General features: G+C 50.8%; 1 protein-coding gene across 3 annotated transcripts in view; it reads left to right on the top strand.

The window, feature by feature from the left end:
* The first annotated feature begins 9,497 nt into the window (after positions 1 to 9,497).
* The window catches only part of ADA2 (adenosine deaminase 2), a 21,270-nt gene continuing 6,930 nt past the window's right edge, over positions 9,498 to 23,837 (top strand). Inside the window, exons 1-5 of one of the 3 annotated variants that reach the window (XM_005425287.2) lie at positions 9,498 to 9,757; positions 10,742 to 11,067; positions 13,773 to 13,992; positions 20,741 to 20,951; positions 23,512 to 23,639. In XM_005425287.2, coding sequence (XP_005425344.1) covers positions 10,755 to 11,067; positions 13,773 to 13,992; positions 20,741 to 20,951; positions 23,512 to 23,639 — 872 coding nt within the window. In that variant the 5' untranslated portion in view covers positions 9,498 to 9,757; positions 10,742 to 10,754. Of the gene's footprint in view, positions 9,762 to 10,741; positions 11,068 to 11,443; positions 11,480 to 13,772; positions 13,993 to 20,740; positions 20,952 to 23,511; positions 23,640 to 23,837 lie in introns of those variants that run through there. The other 2 variants (XM_031060527.1, XM_031060526.1) reach the window with 2 other exon arrangements.

Below are 23,837 nucleotides of genomic sequence, written 5' to 3'. Positions count from 1 at the left end.
AAACATTTTTAAAGGCAATATTAAAAGCTATAATTAAAGTAACAAAGGCTGCTAGTGATGCAAGCCCTGCTTGCCAAAGCTGAATTCAACCTTTCCCAGTGGAGTTTGGGAAGTGTTTCATCAGTAGGGATGTTCTCCTGCTCATACCTACTGAAGATTTTTGTGTCCCTGCCCATTATGCAAAAACAAAGATCTAGAGGAAAGCAAGAGGTAGTCTTATCAAATCAGTTCTTCTATTTTGTTTAAACTGCTGAGCATCAAATATGCCCCCTGTAATCACGACCAGTCCTAAGGGCAATGCAAGGCTGGAGGGGTGGTGTCCACTGAGTCCTGACCCCTGGAAGGGCTTGTGTTGGGCACTTATGAAAAGGTGCAAAAAAATCCTTTGCCTTAAACAAATGTCTTGGGGCAGTGAGTTCCACAGCTTAACTACTTAGGTGGGGAGGAGAAGGCAAACTTTCCTCTTACTGATTTCTCCCAGAGGCTGATTTTATTGGCTCTGCTGCAGCAGTGGCACTTCCAAAGAGAAAGCCCCTGAATATTTTCCTCTCTAAAAGTGCTTTACCTGTTTGAACAGCCCTGCAGTGTGCCAGCTGCATTTGCTGAAGGGGTGCTGGCCCAGTGGCACAATTCCCCTGGGCTGGAACAGAGACCAAGGGTTTATCAGCACCCAAAAGGGGCCCAGCCTGGTGTCTGCTTGATTGTGAGAGAACCACTGGAGTTACCCACCCCACATCCACACTCTCAGTGGTTTCCACACAAGTGATGTCCTGTGGCAAGTGCTGCCAATACAGCAGAGGAGTGAAGGGGGAGAAGAGCAGCCCCCAGGCAGAGCAGGACCCCAGGGCAAGCACGAGGGTTGCAGCCTAAGCAAGCCAAACAACCCGTGTGAGCCTGCCTCAGCCAGGTGGGTTTAGTTCCTTCCAAGGCTTCCACTTCTTTCCTGGCCACTGCACACAGCTTGAGTGGGGCTGCAGCCTTGCAGGAGGAGGGTGAAGCACTAAAGGCAAAGCTCTGAGCATCCCTGGGGAGGCTGTGCCTGGGATTTGCAGGGGGATCTGTTGGAGGTGGGGAGCAGGTGGCACAGTGCTGAGCTGCTCAGCTGTCGTGGGGCTGGAGAGGGACAGACACAGCTGGGTGAGGGGAGGGAAGAGCTCAGGGTCTGGCAGTGCTGCTGCTTTACAGAGCTGAGGAACAGCAGACAGGGATCCAGCAGGGATGCAGGGCCCTGTGTGGTTCTGATCCCGGGAGGGGCAGTGCCAGGAGCACCCTGCAAGGGGCACACACAGGGTGTGTGACAGCCCTTGTGCTGGGTGAGTACCCTGGCAGCAGCCCCTGCTGTGTGCCAGCAGGGGCCTTGGCAGAGCTCTCTGGGGCATAGATTGATATCTGCTCATGCAAATAACCTGGAAGTGTCCCCCGGGGTGGGACAGCTGGTCCCCGCAGCGCTTCTGGGAGCATTCTTTATGTGCCCATGTAAGTACCCTGGCAATCTCTGCTGGGGCTCACCAGCAGGGGCCCTGGCAGAGGCCAGGAGCAGCATCCCCGTGGCTGAAGCCATGCCAGCTGAAGCTTTGCAGCAGCAAGGCTTTCTCCTGCCCTGAACAAAGAACCAATGTGGCCAGCATTATTGATTTGTTTCGTGACTCGCCGCTTTTAGCGTGGCAGGAAAAGACCAAGAGGAGTTTTAATTTGTCCAAATGGTTTTAGACAAGGTTAATAAAGCTCATTGATAAATGGCACTTTTCATTAAGTTTTAATTACAGTGTCATTCCAACAGGCTGGATGTGCATAGTTTGATTTTTCCATTTAAGGTGATGCCTCAGCAAAGGTGGTGGTGTTTGTTTTTTTCATTTAAGGTGTGTTTCCCTGAGTTAAGTGATTAATTTCTATTGTGGACCAAGGAGCTGCCAGGCTGCTGAGGAGCCTGACTGCCTCAGTGAATTCCCTTTGGCCCCCATCCTGTGCTGGGAATTACAGCTATTTAGGCTAAAATGTGAGCCTAGCACACTTTTGTACCTCGATACATCATCATCTTGGTCCAGAAAGGGTGCTGGTTGCTGCTAGCCATCTCTCCTCCTCAGGGACTGGTGAGGATGCTGAGTGTTCCATCTTTCCTGCTGTCTCCCAGAAGTGGGTTTGGAGCACCTGAAAGAGATGCAGACAGGATCTGGTTCAGGGCTACTCATAACAGGCTGAATAAACAGAAAATATCAGAACCACTGGTCAGTTAGAAGCTCAGTTTGGCTGACAGTTCTCCCTCTCCAGAGTGAAAATGTGAATATTGTTTTAGCTTAAGAAGGTCTGTGTACACACATATTCTCCCTGAGACAGTGCTCCCTCCTGTGCACAGCACTGACTTCTGTCCCCAGCTTGGTTTCACAACTTTGTTAAAACAGCTATTTTTAAGCAGTTTACAATTTCCCTATTTGTTCCCTTTCTTAACAGCAAATTTCCACATTCTTTCCATGTAATCATTATAAAAGTGGAGAAATTCACTGCTGCAGAAGGCAGAGGGTTGTCTGCTAAAGACCTTTCACTTTAAAATGCCCACTGCTGTTTCCATCAGCATTTCAGGGGCTGTGGTGCCTCAGCCTGGGGATTGGCAGCAGATTATGTTCATCCCTTGCATCTCCACCTGCCTTCAGAAGGCTCACACAGCATGGGAGCTGGTGCCAGGGCTCTGAGATCATCCCCGGGGGTTTGACTGCCTGGCTTCAGGGCTGGCTTAGATAATCCCACAAGTGCCTGATGTCCAAGAGAGCTCTGTAAAAAGCCCTGGTGAGGGCCTGTCAGGCTGCTCACTGCCTGAGGTCTTGCCCTTGCTCCCCAGCTGAGCTGCCTTGTCCCTACAGCTGTGCCATGGACTGTGTTTGTGTGGACCTTGGCCCGCGGACTTCAGCCCCTGAGCTGACCTTGGGTCTGTCTCGTCACCGTGGGCTGGCCTGGCAGTCACTGCGCTGTGGCTGAACCTGGCTGCCATCCCCAGACCTGCTCTGCTCTTCTTGCTTGGGGACTGTCTGCCTGCACCTCTGTCACTTTAGCCACTGCCCCACCCCTGCCTTCTGCCACCCCCAGCTCCCATGGAACCAGCCCTTGCAGGTGACACCCTGATTGATGCCTACATCCCTGATGGTGCCTGTCATTTTGCCTGGCAGAGTGAAACCACAGCAGGAAATAGCTACCCTGTGTCTGCAGAGGACATATTGGTCAGGCAGAACAGAAAGGAAGGAGCTGTCCCACATTATAATTCAAAGCAGCAGTGGGCAGCAGCATTCCTGCTTATCACTCTCTACAGCTCCTGAAAGGTGGCTGTGCTCAGCTGGGGTTGGGCTCTTTCTCCAGGTAGCACTGACAGAATGAGAGGACACAGTCTCAAGCTGCACCAAGGGAAATACAGGTTGGATATTAGGAAAAAGTTTTTTACAGAAAGGGTGATAAAGTTCTGGAATGGCTGCCTGGGGAGGTGGTGGAGGCACCATCTCTGGGTGGGTTTAACACAGCCTGGATGTGGCACTGGGTGCCAGGGTTTAGCTGGGTTGGACTCAGTGATCTCTGAGTTCAGTGATCTCATTGCAGCTTGTTGCTGAAGGTCTTGTAAAACTGGCCCTGGCTTGAGCTCCATGCCTTTGTCACCCTGTCAGGGTGGGTGCCCTGGGGACTTGGCTGCTGGCTGTGGTAAGGCAGGCACTGCTGCAGGGAAGAGCATCTCTTGGGGAGATGCAGGGATTTAGCCAAAGGTGAGATTGCACCTATCACTACCTGCAGGGTAAGGTTGGGAGGTGCCAGGGGACAGGAGTGTGCTGGGCTGGGCTGAAATGCCTCTGAAGAACAGGATGAACAAGTCTAGGCATGCCAGAAATGCCCTGAGCTTTGTCTGTAACCATCACAAGTGGCTGGGCTCTGCTGTTCGGGGCGTACCCTGCTGGGATGAGCACCCTTCACCCTGCTTTAAACTCTGTTGCTCAGGTGTTGCCACAGCTGAGAGCAACACAAATCCCTGCAGAGCACAGCCCTGCCTAAGGAGCTTGGGGGAATGAGGTTTTGCTGGCAGGGCTGCTAGTGCTGACTGGCTTGGAGCCAGTGTCTGCATTTGCAGCATGGTACATGGAGGTACCTCTAAAGGGAACTGTGCAGAAGCTTTGTTTTGACATCTCAAGGCTTTAATAAAGTTTGGATGTTTGCCTAGGCAGGATGAAGCTTGGCTACAACACTGGCACTTTTGGCCAGTCGTGTTTTAACCCAAATGCTCCTCACTACTGGTAATTTTTTAGTATAAACCCATTTTAAATGCTGACTTGCTCGTCTCATGCACAGGAGGAAAAGAAGCCATGCAAAATGAGGTGACTCCTGAGCAGCTGAAGGTCGGGTGTATCTGCTGATGTGCTCCCCAGCCCTTGCTATCCTCTCTTCCAAAATATTTCTGGAGCCTTAAGAGTATAAGATAGAGCCAAAGCTCTGGGATGCAGTATAGAATGTCTCTTCTGGTGAGACTTCCATGAGAGGCTGGGGTCAGAGAGAGAGAGAAACATGGTGCAGTGTCCCTGCAAGGCCTTGCACTTTTTACTGATTGTGCTTGAGGTGTGTGTGACGGTGGAGCCCTGTGGGTGATGCAGACACAGAGAAATGGAGAGGCAGGGAGAGGAGGGGATGGCTGACATGCAGACACAGAGAAATGGAGAGGCAGGGAGAGGAGAGGATGGCTGACATGCAGACACAGGATGTCCTGGCAGAGGTCACAGGGATGCTCACAGCTGCAGAGCGACCACAGATGAACTCAGATCCTCTGTGATGGACCCCAGGGACAGAGGTGAAGGGATTAGGACAGAGACAAGGTTGGCTTTTGGTTCTGTTTGGGGAAGTCAGGTGGGAGGAGTAGGAGGGTGAGAGTGAGGAGGATGTTTATATGGAATATAACTCCTAGGAACAGGAATTTTGCCTGCTTTTATGCTAGGGCAAATCCCTCCAAAAGCACACTGACCCCTGTGTATCCATCCCCCAGCACAGCCTGGGGATGGACAGACACCATAGGTTGGGCAGGAAACCTGACATGACTAATGCAAAAAGCAAGAAAACACAACCAGGGTAGAAGCACTGGGCTTCTACCCTCCCTAAAGTCATGCCCCAGAGACAGAGTCAAATACACTTGCTAATCCAGGATGTTTTGGTCTCCTAGTCTGCTCTCATTGCTGTCCCTGTGGGTAGGAGGGGAAGAGAATACAAGAATACAAATAATAAACTTGAGGCTCTCGGAATCTTTGCACAGAAGGCTTGGTGACAGCTTGGGACCTGCCTTGGATGGCACTGAGCCCCTTTCCCAAACACCCAAAGCTCTCAGCTCATGCCCTGGGAGCCCTTGGCAGGCTGCTGTTTGCCCCCAGAGCAGTGGGGTGTTAATACTCACCAGCTCACTTGGTTTTGTGCTTCCCCTTCCCAGACCTGCAGGGTGGGGTGACAGCAGCAGGGAATTGGGCTGGACACCTGTGGAGGGCTGGAAGGAAATGATGCAGTTTCACTTATTTGTCTGCATGCTGAACTCCAGCAGCAGCAGTGACAGTGTGCTGACTGCTGAGCCCCTCTCCTTAGAGGGCAAATGCTGATGGAGCTGTTTGGCTCCTGGAGCTCTGAGCCCTGCTATTGTGAGCAGGATTTGAGCTTTTGCAGGTGTGCTGGGAATAGCCCAAAGCGCCTTGTCTCGGTTGCTGGTCAGAGGAATTCATGGCTATTCTATTTGGGAGCCAGGCAATGATTACAAATCAATGACTCCACTCCCAGAGTGATTCATCATTAACCTGGGAATTCAGCCCTTTCCCTGCCTCTCTCCATCAGCAGCTCCTGCTCCTGTGGCATCTCAAGTGTCTTATTCATTTGGAATCATTGGATAGTTATGGATGTAGCTGAGGAGGAGTGGAAGGACAGATGGACTGAGACATGGTCAGGCAGCCAAGGGGAGGGAGGGTTTTTGAAGGGGCATGGGGCACCTTGAGGGTGAGCAGAGCTCAGCTGCAGACTGGGCAGCAATGCTGCCAGCAGGACCCAGGGCACAGCAGCATTCTCTCTGCTGCAGGGCTCCCACTGCTGTCCCTGTTGGGCTGGGAAATGCTCCATGGTTTTGCCTGGCTGGGCACAAAGTGAGGTGGAAAGAAATAAAAATACCAACCTGTGCCCAGCCAGACCAAAGCAGGGGTTATGGAGCAGTCCAGTGGGGAGGCTTTAATGACCCCAAACATCCCAGGACAGTCTATTCTTAGTAATAATTTATTGCACTTAGCACTGTTACATGTTCTTAGCGTTTTGCAGGCATGAACCAGAGACTGGCACTGTGGTCTCAGCCAGCCCCAGGAGAGGGAGGGACTCTCCAGAGCCTGCCCTCCCTCACCTGTGCACCTGCCACCTCTGGCTGTTTCCCTGCCCCTTGTCCCACCTCATGCTTGCCCTCTCCAAACTAGATGGTGTCTCTTATGCAGATTTGCTTTACAGCAGCTGCTGGCCCAGGGACCACAGCTATTGCACCAGCAAATACAGCAAATAAGCATCACAGCTAGGCAGGGAATTGGTTCCATTTCACAAATGAGGCAGCTGGCACACAAAGAATAGCTAACTGGTGAGCTAGGAACACATTTCCCGGCTCCAGTCCTCTCTTCCCGGCCTTACAGCGGTATTTCCAGAAAGCAGCTTGCATTACAACATGTGCAGAGAGGCTAGGAAGCTGAAAGGCAGCCCCACCCTCTGTGCTCCCAGAAATGCTCCTTGGTTTGCATTTGGCTCACACAAAAATGGGTGTCCCCCACAGAAAACACAGCCAGGACTGCATCACCCCTAGGCCTTGCCTCTGCTGGATTTAGCACTTTTTTAGCTTCTGCTGTCACCCACACACTGCCAGGCTTTAACTGGGGCTGGGAGCTGCAGGGGCACACTGTTTGGTCCACACAGGACCTGAGCTGAAAGATGAAGTGAAAAACACACATCTGTTGCTGCTGCTGCTGCCTCTGTGGTCCTTCCCCCTTCCTGCACCCCCAGAGCTGCCCATGCTCTCTGTGCTGCTGTTGCTGCTGCCAGGAGCAGGCTGGTGGGAGCTGTGGCCACGGCAGGGGACAGGCAGGAGGGAGAGGTGGGGAAACCCTCTGGGAATGGTACCTGTCACCTTGAAGAGGTTCAAAAGGTTTGAAGGAAAGCAGTTTCACACGTGGAACTGAAACTGAGGCAGGGGGAACTGGCTGTGAGCAGCCAGTGCTGGCCACCAGCTATTTAAAGCTTCAGACGCCTCTGAGGTGCAGCTGGGTATAAAGAAGGGGCATGACTGCAGCTTGCACAACACACTCAGGCTTTGGGACACTGCTGGTACAGCTGCAGCAGCTGAGAGGTCAGCAGGGGCTGGGAACCACCCCAGAAACCAAGGAAGAGCTGGGCTGTTTGAAGGAGCAGGGGATGCCTGGCTGAACAGCTCGTGGGACCAGAGCCAGGGAGCTGAAGATTATTCCAGGGGCCACACAAGACTGGACAGGAACTGCAATCATGCTCCTGTGGACAGACACAGAGCTATTGCAAAACCTCCAAACAGGCCACTTGGTTCTCAGAAAGAATGCAAAGAAGCTGAGAGATGTGTTGGTGTGGAAATGACAACTGTAATATTCCTGTTAGTCCTTGAGACAGACCAAGTCTTCCTATACCACACCTCAGTTCCCAGGGAAGTCTGAAGTCAGGGTTTTGGCTTCCTGCAGGCACTAGATGAAGCCAATCCTCCCCCAGATGGGGCTCCTGGTTGTCCTCTTCTCCCTCTTTCCACCTTTCATGTCCAGACAGACCCCACCTAAAAGCAGCTGTGGTCCTGTTTCACCAGGATTTTTTATTTTCAGAGCACGCACCACATTTTAACAGAGAGCAAAGCATCTCAAACACCTGCTTATTTCCTAGTCCAACCCCTGCAACATCTGTACAGAACTCTCCTGGCAATGTCTGCAATTTATGTGGAAAAGCCCCATCAAAGAAGTGTTTGAGCACTGGACTTTGGTTTTGTTTTCCAAATGTGATTTGAAAGGATGAACCATGACAAATCTCTGAGGCCCTCTGGCAGGCAGTGCCAGGACCCCTGCCTGGCTGTAAGCTATTTGAGATCCCTCACACAGCATTTTAACCCCCCTCAGTGCTCCACAGCACTGGGGAGAACCTGTCTCTAGCACCCAATTGCTCACCACAGAGCCAGTTTTCCAACTGCCTGGGCTGAACTCGGTTTTATGGAACTAATGCTGGGCTTTACTGCTACAAGAAAATTAAAGCAATTCCCTTCCTTCACCGATATTGCTCCCTTGAAGGTATTTGGAGGCAGAACTCTTGTCCCTGCTGACCCATCCATGTGCTTCCCTCCTCACACCTCCCACACTCGAGCTGCTTCCATCAACCAATAGCTGCTGCTGAGCATATTTGGGTCATCTTTCCACTCCACTGATCTTCCTTTTTGGGAGCAGGATCATCTGGAGACTCAAGGAATACCCACCCTGCTGAGGGGCAGGCAAGGGGGCACAGCTTGGACATGCTGCCATGGACAGGGCTCAGGGAGTATTTGGGATCCCTGGCTGATCCCTGCATGGATGCTGGGACTGATCTCAGTGACAGCAGAGAGTGAAGGCACCAGGAGAGCAGGAAAAGCTGGCAGGTGCCTGGCTGGGACAGTCAGGGAGGGGAAGGTGGGCAGCCTCAACACCCTGCTTTCAGTCCCTTGTGCCAGCTAATGAAATTTAACATATTATTGACCAGACTCTACTGTCTCTGCCTCAAAAACAACCTTTGTGACTGATGTGAGTTGTTTTCAATAGTCTTTAACTCATAAGATCTTTCTTTTTGTTTTAATATTTAAAATTATTCAATTTTTGGGCTAAATTAAACCAAATGGACTTTGTTCTCCCCTGGAAGCTGTTTATGTAACATCTGTTTTAAGTAGTTTTAAACTCCTAAGTTTAAGTAGTTTAAAACTCCAGCCCGTTGAACTGTGTAAAATAAAATGCTGAAATTACTGTATTTGTTGTGATTTTTTTTTTTTAAGTCCATCCCCCTCCACCTGACTTGCTTCCCAGGCTGGAGTTTAGCCCTGTGTGTCTCAATCTGCCTGGATTGATGCCTGCCCCGCTCCCAGAGCCGGCAGAGACCGGACAAGGCCATTTCGAGGTACAAATTGCTGTTTTCTCGGATGTAAGGGCACTAGGGAGCAGAGTTTGCAGTGTGGCGGGCATTAAAGGCTCTGCAGCAGATCAGGATTAGATATCCAAGCTCGTGTGTATTCCTGGGACAGCGAGCGGAGTTCGGAGTCTCCCTGCACCAGGAATGTGCTTCTCCCGGGGTTTTCAAAAGCTAAATGTGCGCACCAGGGAACGCGGCACGGCTGCACAGACAAGCCCCCAGAGATGCCCTCGCTGCCAGTCACTGATGGGTTAAAGATTTAGGGTGGTTTCCCGGAGTGACCCCGCTGTTTTGGCTCCCCCGCCGCTGCCCGTGTCCCGCTCTCTCATAACCTCGCCCGCCTCCTCCTCCTCCTCCTTATATATTCATGAAGCAGTGCAGCTGGGCTGAAAGAAAAGCTGGGCTGCACAGGAAGAGGAACTCCGTGTGCCTGGCTCGGCACGGCCCCGCCGGGACGGACCCTGCTCGTTATCTCTCCCTTTATCTCTCTCCGTGCCGGGGCAGCGCTGGGCGGAGGCAGAGCCGCTCCCGGGCAGCGGCTCCGGGAGCTCTGGATGCCGGGAGGAGGAAAGGAGAGCTGACAGTAAGTGAGTCAGTCCCAGCACGGCTAAGATAACACTTTCTGGGGGATGCTTCCTTTTCTCAGCTCAGAGCCGGGCCTGGTGTGGGGCTGCAATCACCCCTGCTCTGTTTGTTCCCCTTCAAACCCTGGGACCCACTAAAAGGGCTGGGGATGTTTTCCTGCACCTACAGGTGGAGGAGAGCCTGGAAGGAGAAGACATGTGCACAAGCAGGGCCTTTCTATGTAATTCACATGGGCTTATTTCAAAATATTGAGCCCTTCTCCAGGCTGTTTTGCTCTGGAGAGATTGGCAGGGAGGGTCACTAAAGCCTGGTGTTGAAGGATTATATTGCAGTTGTGCTTTTTTTGGGGGGAGGGAGAGTGCTCAGAGTTCACATGTGCCTGCCTGCTGTGATCCCTTACGACTCCCATGGCCTCATTTCCATCCCCTTGCCTCTGGGATTGCAAGGAAAGGACACACCTCTGTTACTGCAGAGAAAGCCTTGGGGTATCCTGCCTGTAAAGTAACCCTTGGGATAGCTGGAGTATACTAAAAGGGTGCAACAGGAGTTTCTCTCAACTGGAGGGAATGGGGATCTGATCAGCTCAAGCCAAGCCCCTTAGCTGGACATCATCAGCACAGCCAGCACCTCTTATTCAGTGAGAGCTCCACCCCAGCTTGCAAGCAGCCTCCTGAGCCCACCAATCCCCCATTCCAGGCTGGCCCTTTGCCTTACTGCATGATGTGCTGCCAGTGTGATCCAAGGAGCGACATCTCTTCACCCTACCAGCCTTGTTGTGTGTAATCAGCAGTCATAGAGAATGTGCTGCTCCATAGCCCTAAATTCAGGGGACACTGGTACCAGGTGTCCCTGCCAGTTCTGAGCATCCCATTAACCCTCTGCCTCTGCATGATGTTGTTGTTAACCCAACAACCTCACCTCCCATTGCCAAGGTGCTCCCTTCTGACCTCTGCTAATGCCTCAGTCTTTTCTCCCTGTCCAGGTGCAGCTCTAAGATGAAACCTCCATCTGGGCAAGGCGTCAGGCTGGCCTACCTGCTCCTGAGTCTGGCTGCCCCCAGCCTTCCCAGCCCTCTCTGGAAGGACAGGGACTCCCTGATGCAGCAGGAGAAAGCCCATCAGACAGGTGGCAACTTGGTGCTGAGCAGGCAGGAGCAGCAGCTCAGTACAAAGCTGGTAAACCTCAAGAAGAAGGAAGTGGAAACAGCCATAACTACAGGACAGTTCCCTCCAAGCATGCACTTCTTCAGGGCAAAAAGCCTCATTGACCAGAGCAAGGTGTTCAGCATCTTAAAGCGCATGCCTAAAGGTAGGCTTGGCTTAAGGAGCCTCATCTTACTCATCCTTTCTCATCTTTTGCTTTCTGAGCTGGGACAAAACACAGGATGTGGGAGACAAGCTTCTGAGAGCTGTAAATTGTGCTCTTTGGGTTTCAGGAAAAGCCCCGAGGAGAGGAAAAGGGGGATGGATTGGGTGAATACACATTTCCAGCAATTGTGGCATTTGGTTTAACTTACAATACGGATCCTTAAGTCTTTCGAGAGTGGAGAAGGGACAGAGGAAGCAAAGACAAAAAGAAACACCAGACATCCCCATTTACTCAGCATGTTCCAGCCAGGGCCTCTCTTTTTCCCACAGACACACTCCATGGACAGGCTACCAACCTTATTCTCTCATTGACCAGAGCAAGGTGTTCAGCATCTTAAAGCGCATGCCTAAAGGTAGGCTTGGCTTAAGGAGCCTCATCTTACTCATCCTTTCTCATCTTTTGCTTTCTGAGCTGGGACAAAACACAGGATGTGGGAGACAAGCTTCTGAGAGCTGTAAATTGTGCTCTTTGGGTTTCAGGAAAAGCCCCGAGGAGAGGAAAAGGGGGATGGATTGGGTGAATACACATTTCCAGCAATTGTGGCATTTGGTTTAACTTACAATACGGATCCTTAAGTCTTTCGAGAGTGGAGAAGGGACAGAGGAAGCAAAGACAAAAAGAAACACCAGACATCCCCATTTACTCAGCATGTTCCAGCCAGGGCCTCTCTTTTTCCCACAGACACACTCCATGGACAGGCTACCAACCTTATTCTGTATCTCACCAAAAGTGCTGCATCCCCCCAAAAAGGGTTTCTGCAGGTGGTTCTGTAGCAGACCTGGAAGTGTGCTGGAAAGTCTGGGGGCACTAGAGGAGGAAGGGGCTACCTCTAACACTGAAATCTTTATGTTCTTTGCTTGTTGTGTACAAGTCAAAGCCTGTGGCTTATAAAAGAGAGCAACATTTTACAATGTTGCTACGGGCAGGTAGTGACAGGACCAGGGGGATCAGTATTGAATTAAAAGAGGAGAGATTTAGATAAGATGTTAGTAAGCCTACTCAGAGGGTGGTGAGGCACTGGAACAGGTTGCCCAGAGAAGTTGTGGCTGTCCCATCCCTGGAAGTGCTCACAGCCAGATTGGATGTGGCCCTGAGCGATCTTCCCAATTCTCCTTGCCAGTCTCCACTGTGGGATGCAGATCCCAGTCTTGCAGCATCCCAACCCATTAACATAAACAATTAGTGTGTCAGAAATGTCATTATCCTTTCATGGCTGAATTGAACAGCCAGAAATTTAAAGGTACTCCCCTCTTCACCTCCAGCATCATTGATACCAAGTGGGAGTCAAAACAAATAATTAACACTTTTCAGTCCTGGCAATGTTTAAACGGGCTCTTGGAATCTTTGCAAGGGCTGTAAGCTTTTAGGGCCAAGATCACATCCTTGTAGCTGTTTGGGTAGGATTTGATCAGAGCCCCTGGGAGTTCCTGTTGTTTCAAGCACTACTGTAATGTCTGTTGCTGCTCTCATAGGGAAGAAGGTGACATTGCTAGGCAGAGGAGGGTCAGACAGCTGCAGCATGCCCAGTCTGGTGCACCAGCTCTGCTGAGAGCAGCAACCACAGCTCCTCAGCACCTTTACAGCCAGACCCTCTGTAGTGGGAGATCACAGACATGACTCTATATTAGATTAGTCCACTGTAAATTATAGTCTGGAACCTAATCTAATGTCAAATACATACCAGTCTTGTTCTTGCTATTCATGTTCTCCCTTTACCCTTCAGGGCATCAAAGCTATTTTAACTAAGAGGTCTCCCCTAGACTAATAAAGAGTTCAGCTCTCCCAGTGTCTTCCCTTTACAAAGGTGAGGCTTAGTTCAAGCACCAATAGCACCAGGAGTCTTTGCAAAAGGAGAGATTTCAGCAAAATGAAATGATAAGGAAGGTGAGCATACAGAGGATGCTCCCTGTGCCAGGAAGACTGGCAGCTGCCAACCTACTGCACAATAACAGAGCACCCCAGAGGCCCTCTGTGCTGGCCAGCAGCAGATGTACAGTGTAAGCAAGCATGCTTTTGATAAGGCACACAAGTAAACTGTACTTCTGCATCTGAGTGCAATTCCCCAGAGTAACATGGTCTGGGATTTTGGCGTATGCCATAGCTCCAGAGAGCTGAAAGAAGAGACATGCACTAGGCACAAGAATCGAAGCTGGGATCTGAACAGCTTAGATACAGAGCTTTGCTTCAGGCGTGCTCCAGCCAGCATGCCTTGGGAACTGCTGCCTCCTGTGCAAGTTTCTCTTTAAAACAGCAGGGCCTGAGCCAGCTCACAGCAAACTCTGCCTAAAAGACCTTTAATAACTCAGAGCATTTTCCATCCCAGTGGAGCAGCAGAGCTCCCTATCGATTCTCCTCTCCCTGTGCTCCCAGGCAGCTGTCACACTCTGCCTGCCCAGTGTCTGATGTGGAGGGGGCACATCCTCCAGCCTGGGAGGGACAGAGCAGCAGAGCAGTCCTTGCTGGGAGAATTCACTCACAGCCTTCTAAAGCATTTCCAGACCCCCCTAGATGGACAAACAGTTACCCCATCAAACCTGGGCAAACAAACAGTTACCCCATCAAACCTGGGCAAACCAACTGCTACCCCATCAAACCTTCTCCCCAGCTGCCTGGGCTCACCAGGACATCCCTGTCCCCTCCACCAGGCGCTGTGCTCCACCTGCACGACTTCGCCATGCTGAGCGTGGGCTGGCTGGTGTTCAATGCCTCCTACCTGCCCGACTGCTACATCTGCTTCACCGCCGCGGGCTCCGTGCGCTTCCGCTTCTCCCGGCCGCGCCCGCCGCCCGCGCCCCGCTGCTCCCCGTGGCTGCTGCTGGACACCTACCGGCGACAGCTCAGCGACGTGGCCGAGTTTGACAGAGGGTGAGTGCACAGGGGCGGCCTCCTGCTGCTCCATTCTGGGCCAGCTTTCCCCGTTTGCTCGCTGCTCTACAGGTGAGGAACTCCGTCTAGGGCTGGAAAAGCAAAGAGCAATGTATGGAGGGGTTTGACAGCTGGCTTGCAAGCAAAGCTGAGTTAATAGAAGAAATAACAATTGATTATTTTTGAGTGTATCTATAGCAAAGAAGAAGACAAAGCCATCAGCATAGAAACAGATTAGAAACTTTTTTCTTCTTAGATCCTGATCACTGTGTATGTCATGTCTGACCTAACAGTGGCAGCAATGCAAGAGTTTGAAGGCTGCTGCATTAAGTACACCAGAGTCAGGGACCATAAAAGCTGAACTTTTCTGTGCACACATGCAGAGGATAGAAGCTTAAGTGGATTTATGAGACCTGGCCCCAGCTCTCCTCAGCACTGAATGGGCTCTCAATGTGGGACAGGGCTGCATGGTGCCTCAGCCAGTGAGGTATCCAAAAACTGGATGGGGAAGCCGCATAGATGATGAACAGGCTCTCCCCAACAGCAGAAATGTCCTTTGCAAAGTCATTGTTTTGATTCAGAGCAAGAAGTTGGGCCAACTATTTATTTATGTTAATTACTGTACAAGCAAAACCCCTCAAACTTCCCAAAATAAAACCCAACCCAACTGTCCCTCCAAACACCAAACTTGTTTTCTGAGGCCTGCCTTTGAAACCCCAGTGGCACCCACCACCTGGAAGCACAAGGCACTCATTCCCAACAGGCACCAGGAGCTGTGGCTTGCTCTCTTGGGCACTGGCTGAACCAAGGAACCCCACACACAGGACTCCTGCCTGGTTTGGGGGCTCCTTCCCCTCAAAACCCCTCCTGCTAGCAGAGCTCCCACCCTTACAGGCAAGGCTCCTGCAGCTGTCCAGCTGCTCACACCTCAGCTGGCTCCCCAGAGCATCACTCACCCTCCTGCAGGAGCTCCTCTCCCTGCAGGCAGCTCCTGCCTTCACTCCTTTTATCAGGACTGGGCTTGTCTGAAGCACCTGGCATTTAATGACTTACAGGTGGCTGGGAAGAGCCTGGCTCCCCCTCTAGCCAGTGGTGATGGGAACACAGAGTCCTATCTCCCCATCCAGGGGCCATTGATCCCAGGACAAAGCCCTGCTGAAAAGGCCAAGAGGAAGCACAGCTCTGCTGTGGTGTGTGGGGGGCTGGAGAGAGCACACTAAATAATGCATGAAGTCAGACACTGAGTGATGAGGACAAAGGAAAATATTGAGTAGCCATCCATTGAGAGGGCACTGCTGTCCGTGGCACTCTGGGGGCTGGGGTCTGCAGGAAAAAGTGTGGGGTGTCATGTAATGGCAGACAGCATTGCCATGCCAACACACAAGGACAGGGCTGGACTGAGGCAGTGCAGATGACCCCAATTCCAGCATTTCCCAAGTGAAACTTGGTGGGTTTTACTGCAGTGCTCTTCAGTGAGGTTGTGTGCACTTAAATAGAGACCTTTTAACTCTTAGTGAACTGGTATCCCCTCCATGTGCAAGCTGTCTGGGCTCTGTGCCCTGCAGATCTGGGAAGGAGGTCAGGTTGGGAAGCTGAGGAGCTTCCAGACTTGTGGCATGGTATTGCCTTCCCTCCCCAAAACCAGCAATGGGCAGGGCAGAGGGGTCTGACTCTCCAGGGCATCCACCATCCCTCTCTTATGGAAGTCCAGAAGGACAAAGTGATGCCAGACCCTGGGCTCTTGACCTTTTATATCCTGAGGCTCAACTGCCCTGACATGTGATGGACGAAGCAAGATCCAGTGAGAAATCTCTGATCTCTGTCTTCCACAAAGAAAACTGGTTCCCCATTAGCTCCCTTCCATTTCTGCTGGGAGTGATGAGGAAGGAAAGATGACAGCACCAGCTCTCTTCAACCACACCAGGAGACCCATAAATAACGTGCAAGAGATTGGATTTTGAAACAGCTTCACTTCCCTAAAGCCCAAGCAATTGCAGTGGGCATTTAGAAGTGCCTCAGGAGCAACCCTTCATTGCACTTGTTTTTGGTTGTGCTTCCATGGCATGATGCCACTTTGTGGCAGAGGCTGAAGGGCAGGGCATCCTGTACACCCTGTGCACCTGGGGCTGTGCCTTGTGTGGTTCCCTCTGTTCCTGTGTGGAAACACTCATTTTCAGAGGCAGTAGTGCCACATTCCTCTTCTTTTGTGTTTGCCTGACAGTGACAAGTCAGAGCAGGACTTCAGAGTGGCAGGCACTGCACAGGGACACAAGACAGAGCCACACTGCAAGGGTCTCCCCAAATGTGGAGGGAGATTCTTCTGCCTGAGCCAAGAACAAACTTGCATCTCTGGCATCCTGGGTGCTCACTTATCCATTTGAGTATGTTGTCCTTCATTTCTTGCCCTTCCATGCTCACCACCACAAAATCACAGAGGAGTCATTAGGCATAATGTGCAAACACACCAACAACAGCCACGCTGAGGCACTTCCCCTCCTATTCTCATCTAGTCCCTGGGCACTAGTCTAGGGGTTAGGAATGTTTTTGGCCGTCTGGAAATAGGTCTCTAGCCAGGAATAGGCCCCAATCTGTTCTGCTTCTCAGTTTCTGGAAACTCTCCCAGTCTCTTGAACATGTGCATCCCAGGCTACCTCTCTCCTGCACTCCTCTTTGCCCTTGAGCACTGACAAGCTGAGAGAAAGCAGATGTCAGAGGAAAGAACGGATGGATAGTTGGGTGGTTTCAAGGAAGTGTCAAGGGAATATGGCAGCAGGGAAGGGCTCTCATGCAAGGCAGGGTGGATCAGCAAATGTGAAGGAACAATGGAAATGTTTCTGAGAAGCTGCACCTCTTTCACCTGACAGCATTTGACTAGGAAGGGGTGGAAGAAAGGGGAATCTGCAGGATTTTTTTTTTGCTGTTCGCATTTTTAGGTACGTATATGTGTGTGTGTGTGCTTTGGAAGTGACTCCTTTTGTTTGTTTCCCTCAAGAGAAGGTCTGATCATTCCTATTCAAAGCACACATCTCATGGGCCAAGACCCTGGAGTATTGTGTTATTGGTGAGCTTCCAAAAGGATGCTTTTAGGAGAGCCAGGAGACCATGGGCCAAGGGACAGCGAAAGGAAGGGAATTTTGCTTTTCTACTTAAAAGGAAAAACAATCCTCACTTATTTTCTTCACAATCAATTGCAATACAGGAGAATGTCATTCTTTCCCTCAAGAAGCAACATAATGGCTGCCACCTCCTAAGCAAGAGCATGCCCCCAGATATTTAGGGAAGCAGCATTGACATTCCAGCTATTTGTAAAATACCACTGCACACCCCCCCACCAGCAGCACAAGGACTGAGGCCGTGCCCAGCAGAGCTCTCTATCACCAGGATGAAGTCATCTGTGAGGGAGCTGACACCACGGCCCAGGCTTCAGGGACAACTCCCCTGGGCACTGGCGGCTGCCCCGGCTGCCATCACCTTCCCCTCCATGTCTTCTGACAGCCTTATCTCACAGAAAAATAGGGCAGTGTGTGCAGTAAGAGGGGGGAAAAAAAGGAATAAAAATCCACTACAGAACAAAGCACTCCACTCCCTCTACAAGTCTCCCCTTGGGGAGAAGAAGAGGGGATGAGAGAGCGAGAGCAAGCGAATGAACCACATGTGACAGATGTTAGTCACACTATTTAATGCACCACTGGAAGACATTTAGATACCACGGTGAGGAGAGGGGCATAATTACCCATCGAGAGCAGGAAAAGGAGCAGGAAAAAGAATCCCTCTAAAAACAAGGCAACAAAACCTTTCATTTCTGTATTACATAGCACAGGAAAGGAAAAACAGGGGGAAAAACCCAGGAAAAGAGAAAGCAAGCCCACAGTTGAAAATAAATAATCCTTGGCTGGTCATTTTAGCTGTGCCCCTTTGGGCATATGCATTGCAATAGCATTGTTCAGTGCATATATGACATGACATGGAAGGCTATTTGTAGTCTGCACCTGATCACTGGCCAAGGCCCATTCCTGAAAAGAAGCAAAAAAAAAGAATGTATTTATGAAGCTTTGCTTCATCTGCATGAGCTACTGATGGCAAAAGCCCCCGAACCCTTAGGAGATTATCTGGTTATCAAGGATGGATCACTGTTATGCAATAAATCTTCAACAGTTGTAAGGATCAATAATCAGTCTCAAAGGGAAGGGGATTATAAAGAGAAGCACAATTTGATTTATGTGCTTTTAGGAGCAGGGTGGTGTGGGGATTTATGGCTGTTTCTAGCCCAAGAGCACAGGCTAAGCAAACAGCCACGAGTTTGTAGAGCCAGATTTAAAGGCGGGGAGCGGAGCCCTGCGTGCGCTCATCGCTGGAGGAGCCGAGTTCTCACAGGACGAGGGGAGAAAGCGGTGGGAGCCCGGCTAAGCACCCATCCTTATCTGGAACGGAGCTGCCTGCACGGCGAGATCGGGCTTGCACGGCCTTTTGATCCACGGGGAGGTTTTAACAGCCACGAGTTTGTAGAGCCAGATTTAAAGGCGGGGAGCGGAGCCCTGCGTGCGCTCATCGCTGGAGGAGCCGAGTTCTCACAGGACGAGGGGAGAAAGCGGTGGGAGCCCGGCTAAGCACCCATCCTTATCTGGAACGGAGCTGCCTGCACGGCGAGATCGGGCTTGCACGGCCTTTTGATCCACGGGGAGGTTTTTCCCGGAGCCGCTGGGGACAGCCCCGCTCGGCTCCCGGCTCCGGGCAGGTGCCGAGCTGGAGGGGAGCTGCCCTTCGGCCACGAGGGAAGGGGAAAATTCTCCTTCCCACACGAAACCTCCCCGATGAGCAGCAGCACAGCCTTTCTGCCCCGCTCCGCAGCCCGGGCAGCTGGATCAGCGCCTCCAGGATGCTCCGGAGTCCTGCATTCCTGGTTTCTAGGGTGATGCCGGGGTGGCTCCTCGCTGTCAGCCCCTTCCGTGGTCCAGCTCGGTCTTCTCTGCTTGCATGGATTACTGAACAGTAGCTGGGGTTGCCCAGTGTCCTGGATAATGGCACCAAAGCCCCTATTGTAATGCATGGGAGGGCAGAGCCCAAGTTGCTGTGGAAACCTTAACTCTGAATTGTCCTGACTGTTGAGCATTCAAACTCATCCTTAACAGTAGTAGCATCTCTTTTATGTACAGGTTTGCTTCTAAAATTGTTGCTGGCAAAGAAATTAACAGAGTGAGGAAGAAATGAAACTGCAGGCCCTGGAAGATAATCCTTAGGGAGTGAAACAGCAGGCAAATCCTGGGGGAATGGGTTCTGCTTTATAGGCAGGATGAAGGGATTCAAAAGGCATATCTGCCCAGGGTGTCTTAGTTTATTAATTTGGACCAGATCACATTTTACATCTGTAGGGGGGCTGTGGAGGTTTAATTCCATCCACAGAAGTGTCCTGGATGAAGATAATAAGATCACAAATCAAAGCCACACCTCCCATATAACAGAGCAGAGCACTGCATGAGGATGGGGGCCAAGACATCAAACAGGAAACATTATTAAAGATCAGTAGCTGTTATTGAGGGGAAACAATATACCCAGATGAAAGCTGAAGCATGGCTGAAGGTATTTCTGTCTGAACCTGCTTAGCCCCTGACACGAGATAAGCACTGGGCCAGCAAGAAAACATCTGTAGGTTTCTGTGATGGCTTCCATTTGTCCACCCAGGAATGAAGTTCATCACCCCTGCATTGCCATTTAGACTTTGCCCACTGGTAGGAGAAATTTATTATGAGCTACTCTTCAGGTGGAAGAAGGAGGGCTGTTGCCAGAGGCAGGGCTTCAAGTGGGATGAAGGCTATCAGCTTGCCAGAGGATGGTGGTGTGACACAGATGCTCACCATGTCCTAAATGCAAGCTGTCACCCACAATTAGATATTCTTGCAATTTACTGGCTCCCTTAAAGTCTGCTTGATAAAACTACCCACTGTCTCTCTGGATTTCTGAAAGAGGCTTATGTGACAGCTGAGTGGATGGAGGAAATAAATACATTTCCATCACACTAAGGAAAAGCCAGGACTGAGATTCTTATCAGCTGTTTCCCTGAAGTAGCTATCAGCAAGGCAGGTGGGGAGTAAGGTTTGTTCTCAGTGGCTGGGAAAAATGATTTCTGATTCAGAACTGTCTTCCCCTTGCGTTTTTTTTTGGATGGCATATTTTGACAATACAAAGGTACCAGGACAACTTATGGGCTCAGCAAGCAGGCTGCTGGTGGCCCAGCACGTGGTATGTCCTGTAAACTCAGTCTGCCTTTTAGGTGCTGAACACAGGACCAAGGGTTGTGACATCTTATGTGCATTGAAGACTCTTGGGAAAACATTGTCTGCAGGAGTAATGTGCATGCCTGCTTTCAGATTAGGAATACCCTGGGTAGCAGATTATAACTGATATAAAAGATTTTCAGATTAGGGATACCCTGGGTAGCAGAGTATAATTGATATAAAAGATTTTCAGGTTAGAGATACCTGGGTAGCAGAGTATAATTGAATAAAAGCACTGTACTTGCTTTTGTAACCCTGTTCCTTGAAAAAGGGACAGGCAGGTTTTAAGCACCTACTCCTGCCTTGCTTACAGCTCAACATGTATCATACAAATTCTGTGCCAGCCATCAAAGGAGTAAACACAGGTGGCAGGAAAATGACCTGAATGCTTCCTAGTTGCACCAGCCACTGTTGTACTGCAGTGCCAACAGACTCTGTTTGCTCTCCTCATTCCTTCTCTTCTCCCTTTTCTATAGCTTGCTGAGAAACCTGACCCTGGTGACAGATACCCCTGAGCTCGCCTACCCTTCTCAGGCTTTCATTTGGAAAAGATTTGAAGAAGTCTTTCTCATTGCCTCTGGACTTATCTGCTATGCACCTGTGTTCAAGGCCTATTTCTACCAGGGGCTGCTGGAGCTCTATGAAGATAACATACAGTATGTTGAGATAAGAGCTATCCTGCCTGCGGTACGTGGGGTTTGGCTTCTCTAGCAGTCTTTTAAATCCTTACTTCTCCATAGCTTTTCTCAAGCCCTATCTTGAATTTAGTTTTTGGATGTTTGCATACCTGCCCTCCTAAGGATGCTGGAAAACCTTGATCATATTCAAACATCTTTCTTGGAGATTTGCATAGGCAAGGGCTTGAGAGATTCTTTGTTCTTAATGGCTAAGGGAGATACGTGCTGTGGGAGAGATTCTTTGTTCTTAATGGCTAAGATACCTGCTGTGACATAGGCACAGAACTACATTGTACAGTCAGACTGAGAGCTGGGTCAAAATCTTGCTCATTGAGAAGAGGTAGCTCAGTTTTGCACCAGAATCACCTATTCTGTGGCAGCTGCTCTGAACAAATTTCCTGACTTGGATAGAAACTTATTCTGGAATAGTTATGCTATTTTTAATCCTCAGCTTATTTCAGAATGATTACTCTGAATAGGTGAGTCAATCAATTGGCAAAACACAACCTACCACAATTTGCAGACAACCTAAAATTTTGGCTGTGTGTATGAAGTATGAACAGCTCCTTTCAATGCCATTAACACCAAAATCTGGTAATGGTTCAGGCCTTTCACCCAGAGCTGGTTTGGTTGTCCTCCAAGCCCACTCTGCCCTAATGCCTCTCCAAGCACCAGCAGACCACACCACCCTAAGAGTTCCCACTTTCCCAGTGACAGTTTTGTCACTGCAGACATACCTTTCCCATGCAATTCTCCAGCCCAGCTCCATGCAGGACTCTGAAGGGGTGGGAGTTCTGTCAGTCTATCATACCTGAGAAAAGAAGGAAGTATTGCAAAGGGGGACAGGGGGGAAAGGACGTGGAGAAGTGCACAAAGTTTACATGAGTCTTACTTTCCTGGGGGTTACCATAAGCCAGTTGCTCTGAATTCAGCCACCACCTGTCTTTGGGGTACCTGGAAAGAGAAAATAACAGCAATGTCAAAATGCCTGCGCATTTTGTGAGGCATCCCCCCAGGCCACACAGGTTTCCAGGCCAAGAGCATCTGCCACGATACAAGTGCGTGGGCCTGCCTGGAAAATACCCTGCCTTTACCATCAGCCCTTAGACACGGTTGTGAGTCCTTTTGAAGAGAGGTTTGGCAGGGAAGATTTGCTTCCCAGTGGGCCGCGGGGGGAGCCTGCAGAGCCCTGGGGCTCCCCTGCAGCCTGCAGCTGTGAGCTGTGAGCTGCAGTGCTGTGAGCTGCAGTGCTGTGAGCTCCAATTCTGTAAGCTCCAGGGCTGTGAGCTCCAGGTACCACGGCAGGGAACGCCAGGAGCCGTGGCCATGCTGGGATGGAGAGCACCATGGGCTGCAAAGGAACAGCCAGGGTGAAGGTGGGATGAGAGGGCAGGGAAATGCTTCATGGGGAAAGTCAAGGTGAGCAGGGTGTGGCAGGCATAGCAAGATGCTCGTGTGGCTGGAGAGCCTCCAGAAGGCTCCACAGCAGCGCTGAGGCTGCAAAAGATCTCCTTGCTGCAGAGCCTGCCAGAAGCGGCCCCGAGGTAAAGTAAATGAAACTGGGATTTAGTGTGAAACAGCAAACACTGTGGAAAAGCCCCCTAAGCCCAGCTGTGTTTGCAGATTCAGCTGTGTAAAGTCTCACATTCCCATGGGCTGCAGCTGGGCAAAATTCCCTCTGAGCATCTGCAGCTGCCCCATGGCTGCTGGTGCCTGCAAGGAGGACACTGCATTGTGACAGGGTGTGGGGCTTTGCAGGGGCATCCCTGCAAGGGACAGCACCAGAGGGGAAGTCAGGGGGTGAAGTGGAGCAGTTGAAGGCTGGAGGAGAAAGGTGACAGAGAAAAGAATGGTGAGAAGGATGAGAGGAGAACTGATGGAGTGGTTTCAGCTGCTGTCTGTGAGCGACTTCAGGCAGGGAATTTGTGGCTTAGTATCAATTCAGGGTCTCCAACCCTGCTGAAATCAGGGCAAAAGCCCTGAAAATAGCCCTGGTAGAGAGGAACCTCCAGAGCAAGTTGATGAGACAGAGCATGCCAAAAGGATTATTTTTCCCAATTGCAGCCAGAGACCTGGGAAAGCATGGCAAGACTAAATGACTGACTCAAGGTCATGAAGCAAACCTCTGGCAGAGGGGAGCAGCAGGAGCCCAGCTCAGCTGCTAGCTGATGGAGCTCAGCCATTGCGTGCCTTGGGGCTGCCTCAGCTGACAGATTGCCACTGCAAGGCACAGAGCATGTGTGAGCTGCAGACAGCTGGACAAAACACTGCAGTGTTGGATGCAGACAGGAGTAAGAGGTCATGGTCTCCAAGGAGTTCTCAAGGGCATTTGCTTGCCGTGTCTGAACACAGAGAAACTTCTATCACATAGGAGGGGGGAAACCCATTCCTTGGTTCTTGCCAGCTGGTAAAGGCTTGAAGAAGGAAATGTTCTGCACAGATTTTACCCCTTTTGTTTTCCTTCTCTGTTCTCAGGACCACAGCACTCTGCTTCTCCCAAGGTTCTTGTCACTTCATTTCTCCCAATTCCAGTAAAACACCTCTTCTAACTACTGCTTCTCACGCTGCAGGTGTATGAACTGGATGGCACCAAGCACGATAAATCATGGTCTGTGGCAGCCTACCAGGAAGTGACCAGGCAGTTTGTGAAGGAGCACCCAGACTTTGTTGGAGCCAAGATTATATTTGCAGCACACAGGTAGAGGCTGAGCAGGGCTGAGAGCGGCTGTGCCATGTGCAGGGCAGAGGGCTGGGAGAGGCAATGCTGGGCTGGAGTGCCAAGGTTGGTTGGCAATGTCCACATGGGTTGTTGGAGCTGGGGTGTTGCCTCCTGAGACATTCCCTGGCATATGTGAAAGGCTGAGGGTGAGAATTCATCCATGTGGGTCTGCCTACG

Source organism: Geospiza fortis, unplaced genomic scaffold (assembly GCF_000277835.1).
Source record: "Geospiza fortis unplaced genomic scaffold, GeoFor_1.0 scaffold13, whole genome shotgun sequence".
NCBI classification, from domain to species: domain Eukaryota; kingdom Metazoa; phylum Chordata; class Aves; order Passeriformes; family Thraupidae; genus Geospiza; species Geospiza fortis.
The sequence above is the reverse complement of the archived record's forward strand: the minus strand, read 5'-3'. Positions and strand labels throughout refer to the sequence as shown.